The 6856-nt window shown below is 43.3% G+C and overlaps 1 protein-coding gene across 1 annotated transcript in view; it reads right to left on the reverse strand.

The window, feature by feature from the left end:
* Window positions 1-5675: 5675 nt before the first annotated feature.
* LOC113406530 (lymphocyte expansion molecule-like) overlaps window positions 5676-6856 on the reverse strand; it is a 15735-nt gene continuing 14554 nt past the window's right edge. Inside the window, 1 exon segment of the mRNA XM_026651802.1 lies at window positions 5676-5810. Coding sequence (XP_026507587.1) covers window positions 5676-5810 — 135 coding nt within the window.

Consider the following 6856-nt stretch of genomic DNA (forward strand, 5'->3'; position numbering starts at 1 on the left):
CTTTCTCCAATTTGTCCACATCTTTCCTGAAATGTGGCGCCCAGAACTGGACACAATACTCCAGTTGAGGCTTAATCAGCACGGAGTAGAGTGGAAGAATTACTTCTCGTGTCTTGCTTACAACACTCCTGCTAATGCATTCCAGAATCATGTTTGCTTTTTTTGCACAGTGTTACACTGTTGACTCATATTTAGCTTGTGGTCCACTATGACCCCCAGATCCCTTTCCGCAGTACTGCTTCCTAGGCAGTCATTTCCCATTTTGTATGTGTGCAACTGATTGTTCCTTCCTAAGTAGAGAACTTTGCATTTGTCCTTATTGAATTTCAACCTATTTACTTCAAACCGTTTCTCCAGTTTGTCCAGATCATTTTGAATTTTAATCCTATCCTCCAAAGCACTTGCAACCCCTCCCAGCTTGGTATCTTCCGCAAACTTTGTAAGTGTACTCTCTATGCCATTATCTAAATCACTGATGAAGATATTGAACAGAACTGGACCCAGAACTGATCCCTGCAAGACCACACTCATTATGCCCTTCCAGCATGACTGTTAACCACTGATAACTACTCTCTGGGAACGGTTTTCCAACCAGTTTTGCACCCACCTTATAGTAGCTCCATTTAGGTTGCATCTCCCTAGTTTGTTTATAAGAAGGTCATGTGAGACGGTATCAAAAGCTTTACTAAAGTCAAGATATAATAATGCCAGTCATCTTTGTTGTTCCCCTCTCTGCATCTTTTTCAGGACAATCTCCTTTCTTTGTTAGTGTGACCAGTGTTCCAAATGGGGTCCACTAAGTGCTGGGGTGGTGGATTAATTCTGTCTCCTTAATATACTCTTTAATTAAACATTGCAGTGAACTGAAGGCTTCAGTGACTTTCTTTTGTTAACTTAGACCTTTTTCTTGATCAGGATAGCATGTAGCTGTTACACTGGGTCTTGGCTGCGAGACCACCTAACTTAAATTTTTCTGAACTGCAATGAATTTGCCGTTTGCTGGCCCAGTCACCTGAACAATCTAAATTCGTTTGGATCAGACTTGCATCTTTGATAGAGTTTGGGTTCAGGTCCACAAAAGGGACTTAGGCCCCTGGAAAATCACCGGAACACCACTGTGATCCACAAAGCCATGTTAGGTGCCTATGCTCCTATACAAGGAATAGCGAGAGATAGGCACCTTCGAATGAAATCCACAAAGCCAGCACGCTGGGTGGGGAACTACCTAAGGTAGCCAAAGGAAGATATTGATGATAGGGGTGTGTCCTAAACCCTGCTCCTCTCACAGAGATAGGTGTCTATCTCTGTCTGAGATCCATGAACTGGAGGACGATAGGTGCTCCTCTGCCTAAGTCATGTGTGGGGCCTGATCTGGTAACCATGCTCACTGCTACCTAACTATACAAAACAGCTGGCAGGGGGAGGACCTCCCTTATGAGCTTTAGCCTAAGAGTTAGAGCATTCTCTCAGGCTGTGGGAGGCCACTGGTTCAAATTGCCCCTTTGCTTGGTCGGAAGGGATTTGAACAGGGATCTGCCAACTCTCAGAGGAATGCTCTAGCCACTGGGCTGTAGAGTCATTCTCACTCACTCTGGCCCAATTAATACTTAGTTACACAATTAATAGGAGAGTTAGGGAGCCCTACATTGGAATATTCCATAGTGCAGTGATTCAGCCACTCAGCTGAGCATTGGGGGAGGTCCCTGTTCAAATCTCTTCTCCTCAAGCAGAGGGAGAACTAGAAAGTGGTCTCCCACATCCTGAGTGAGTGCTGTAACCACTGAACTAAAGGTGACAAGGGAGGTACTCCCCACCCCATTTTGTTTGGAGCTGGGCAGCTTCTGAGTATGCCTACCGGATCAGGCCCCACACACGTCTTAGGCAAAGAAGCACCTATCTTTCTTCTGCGATCCTTGTGCATCACTCTGGAGCTTAGGCTGCCGTTGGTGCCTGGACACCTAGAGCAAGGCAGAAGTGTGCATGTCCAGAGGCAGAAACAGACACCTAGGGAACTTCTTCTGCAAAAACAGGTGCCAAGTGAGTTTCGGCGCCTACAGGGTTGAACGTAACCAAGCGAGGGTTTTGTGGATCACAGTGGTGCCTAAAAATGGGGATTAGGCGCCTAAGTATCATTGTGGATCTGGGCCTTGGTTCCTATGTTACACCACCAGTTCTTTTGTAGTCTGCAATTTCCCACCAAATAATACAGATATCTCCACCCTACTCTCCCTCCAGGGACCAACCTTTTCCTTAACTCACTCTTTCTATTACAGTAATCTGCATTTCTTCCATTCACCCTATTTTTACCTGTGTTCAATTATGCCTTGCACCACAGAGTAATTGCAGAGTAATTAGCATATTTAATCAGCCACAATTGACATCTAATTACAATTAAACTTAATTATTCCAGTTGGGTATACACATCATTATTAGACTTTGCAAAGGTTAACCCTGAGCAGCCCAGATATTTTTATTATTGCTCACTTTCTACAGGAACTACCCATATTCATTTTCACTTATCAACCAACAACCACCTTTTTGGTCTTCTTCAAGGCCTCTAGGGTTAACTTCTTATGGAATTCATAAGGTGCCCAATGATACCGCTAAGCATAGTCCTACTGCCCCTGTGCTCCTCCTAATCCACCAGCTCCACAGCAGGCCTTGTCTGGACACACCAGTCATACAACAAAATATTTTATGCTTATGTAAAACCTTTCAGCTGAAGTGTTTTGCAAACAATCTCTACCAATATGCCTGGATGACAGGTAGATGTAACTATTTGCACATGAAAAGTCTAGACGAGTTGGGAAGAGCAGTACATCCTCTACCAAGTGGTTACCTGTAAAAACCAGGCAAAAAATGTTAAAAACCACAACCATTGATCTCCCCTCTCCCTTTTAATGATTCGTATCTATGAGCTTTGAATTGGAGGGATTAGCAGTTAGCCCTATTGATTTGACAGCCAGCCCTTTTCTAACATGGCTGCAATTGATAGCATACAAACTGGTCTGGTAGTTAGAGTGTGAAGGCATGAGTTTTGGCTTCTAGTCTCCCTTCTGAAACTGATGTGTTGTGTGACTTGGGTCAGTCATGTTGCTTCTCCGTCTGTTACCTTTTATGAAAAATAACGAAATATTTAATATTTTATTTGCTTTAAAGCAGTGGTAAGTATCTTTATTTTCAGAAAAAAACAAAATGAAATGAAATATTGTTATATATTCACTTCTAATCTGCTTTGTGTTGGCAGGTTTACTATGTAAAAAATCTATTTTACTGATAAAGTAGAGGATTTTAGGTTTACCTTCTGAAGTATGCTTTATCTACTTAAACTGCACAGATTCTGGGTAATGTCACTGAAATCTAGATCTGGTGTTTTGGCCACGAAAGCACTCTCCTTTTTCAATCAATGTAATAGACATCCTTTGAGAATGCAATGTCACTTGAGTTGTACTGACTTTGGCCAATTCTGTTGCTTGAGGTGAGAACAAAAGCCATCAGCGCAATGTACAGAACTTTGCATTTATATATGTACAAAAAATATATATGCAATTTCTTGAATGAAGCAATTTGATGGAAAAAGAAATATTTAATATTCAAAGAGCTACCCACCAGCACTCCTATTTTGGGGAAGAAAATGTACCTATCTAAAATTCTGCCAAATATCCTTTCATAAATTATGTCATGTATACACAACCAAAAGTGAAAATAACTGTAAACACAGAAAGAAAAAGTAAGATTGCTGGTGGGTTTTAAGTGTGTTATTGCAGAGCAAAACTGTAGGTTGTTTTAGACTATCTTGACTTGTGTGCAGCTGTACTGTACGTTGCAAATATTTTCCTTCTTATAACGAATCTTTATTTAACAGTGTCTTCTGCTTTACAGCATGCACTTAGTTTTAAGTAGCAGCAATAGCTTGTGCAGAGGTATCTGGATCACTTGCAGCAGAAACCAAATTGTTCCAGTGCCCTCTATTAACAGGGTTGATCCGCTGTCTGTAAAAGGGGAGGAAAAAACAAGTAGACTCAAGTTATTGACTGTATTAATCTTTCTTTAGTCTTAGCTCGTGTTGAGGAAAATGAAGTTATTACAAGCTTGACTGTTAACTACAGAGTGAACAGCTACGAGAGAGTGAAAGCTGGATTCTCTTACATCATCTCAAGATGTGTTAGCGAACTCTAGTTGCAGCAACACAAAATGCTGCCCTCAGTTACATCTTTGCAACCCCAGCACAGACGATAGTCCAACAACTGTCTTAGAGCTCAAGAGAGGAAAACGTAAACAAACCTTAACAGAACTATGATAGATCTTTATTCCGTCCTACAACAGAACCTTGCTAATCCTCACTCCGAAGCAGAGAACTACTGCAGTGAGGTCTCATAACTAATAATACCTCCCTATGGTGGGGCAGATCCTCACCCGGCTCAGGAAGGGTTAAATAGCTCCTCTGGGCATAATCAGCCTCAACCTGGTACACCTGTGAGGCTTATCAGGCCTGCAAAGGGGTGAGTCCTTAAAAAGGAGGATCCAAACCCAGGCTGAGGTTGGCACTGAAGTGAGTAAAGCTTGATCAAGGAGCTCCCTAACCCCACCAGTCAGGTACTGTTTATCAGGAAAGCTGCTGAATTGCTTCTGCTGTCTGGTTCCCTCTAAAGAAGTAGAGGGACCATCTTTGCTTAGCTTTCCTTTTAAGAGCCCAGGGCCCTCAGACTAGGTCCTTTGGCCATACAAGGAGATAGGAGCCTAGTCCTCTCCACACAGCCTACTGACCTTTTGCTGTGTATGGAACTACAGGGTGAGCCCAGACTGTTTTGTGAGCTGCAGGACTATTTGGTTTGCTTTTTTCATTTGGACTGCATTAGACCCCCTGGAAGGGTGCATCCTTCCTAAAACAGCTAGCTGGAGGACAACACCCCGAACTCCCAACCAACTCTTCAGCAACATCCATAGCAAGGGATGGATATCTGGGGCAACAGAGGCACCAACCATCACCCTCAGGGGGTGGCCTAGTGGTACAACATACTAGGCTAGCTTTTAATGCTTTTCAATCATAGCTCTCAAAGCACTTGACAAAGGAGGTAAGCTTCATTATCCCTGTTTTAAAAGGGGGAAATTGAGGCACGGGATGGTGAAGTGACTTGTTTGAGGTCACCCAGCAATCCAGCAACAGGGGTGGGACTAGAACCCACCAGGGCACCTGGGACACTCTCCACAAAGGTAAACTTCAACTTCCTTTCTTTCCTACAAACTATGCAACAGCACCAGAACATGATCTCTTATAAATAGACCTAAACTGCACTTACCTAAGTAAGAGAATAAGTGACCCTTGTAGGAGTGCCTACCATTCGTTAATGTATTTAGCCTCCTAATACCCCAGGCAGGTAGGGAAGTGCTATAATCCCCATTGTACAGATGAGTAACTGAGGCAATGATTAATTAAGTGACTTTGCCAAAGTTTGCGGCAGAACAGGGAATTGAACCCAGTTCTAAGTCCAGGCTCCGGCCTTCATCTCAAGAACTATCTTCCTTCCCAGGAGGCAGGATTTGGGCCCTCACTTAATCTTCAAGAGTCAGTAATTTATACTGGGTCTCCTGTTCATTGGTGGGAATTAGTGAGGTTCTACCATATACCAATGTTAATATATCACTAACTTTATGCTGCCCATAGTACATTTCTCTTACAGTAAGTATGCATCCCGCTCCAGGTTACTCAGATAACGGTGTGTTTCACACTGGTAAAGTGACCGATATCTAGTATTCCACTTGCACTTTTCTTGTTTTGTGATGTCATAGCGACCAACACCAACTGGGTTCTGAAAAAAGAAAGTCAGACATGGTAAAGGTGCAGTTATACACACACCAGTGAAGTTCTGCCCATGACTACAGTGGCAACAGGACCAGGGCCTCAGTTTGAAAACAAGAATCTGGAATATTGAACAACAATCACCACCACCACCTCTTGTATTTGAGAATGGAGGAATTAGGGCCTGATCCTTCCATTTAGGTTCAGAGTCTATGCAACAACCATCATAATCAGATCCTACAGTTCCAATTTCCCTGAAGACGTTGGGCACCATTCCCTTGAAATGTGATTTTCCCCAACAGCCTAGAACTAGCTCTAGTCAAGTTATAGCAATGTTACCACTGTAATTTAATCTGTGGAGTTCCTGCATCAATTACAAAGAAGTCTTCAGCCTTGATCTTTTTCAAATTGCCTGTTGCCTGCTCTTCTGCATAAAGGCAGGAAACTGCATGGGAGTTTGCTCCTCATCCCTAACCATAGGGACTACTTCACATTGAAGTTTTTCCTTGCTTCTTTGAGCCCTTCAGGCTTTGTTCTACTTCACTAAGGGAAACTTGAGAAGATTATTACTACAGATGACATAAGAAAAGGCATTAAGGGAAGGAGCAGTTACCAGCACCATCCCTTCAGCACTCTGCTGCTAAAAGAAATTCTGTTTTTTCAATAATAGAATGTGACTTTGAGTGTATATGTTGCCCTGCCCCCTAAAGGATTAAAATCTGCTGCATAATTTAGAACATTCCTGAAATACAATCTCTTGGCTGGAGAGCACTAACCACTTGGTACACGGCATAACTGATGAGGGAGGAGAAAGGTGCGCAGGGAATTTTGGCTAAAGAGGCAGAGCTTAAACCTCTTTCTCTTATAAAAAGTACCACCGAGTCTCTAATGTCCATACCCAGGGCCGGCTTTAGGCCGATTCAGCCGATTCGGCTGAATTGGGTCCCGCGCCAAGAGGGCCCCGTGCTGCAGCTTTCCACCCCGCCCCCAGCTCACTTCCCCCTCCTCCCCTCCCCTGAACGCTCCGCCCCCTCCCCTTCTGAAAAGAAGCAGGGG

The sequence above is a fragment of the Terrapene carolina genome, unplaced genomic scaffold (genome assembly GCF_002925995.2).
Source record: "Terrapene carolina triunguis isolate 2854851 unplaced genomic scaffold, T_m_triunguis-2.0 Scaffold103, whole genome shotgun sequence".
Lineage (NCBI taxonomy): Eukaryota > Metazoa > Chordata > Testudines > Emydidae > Terrapene > Terrapene triunguis.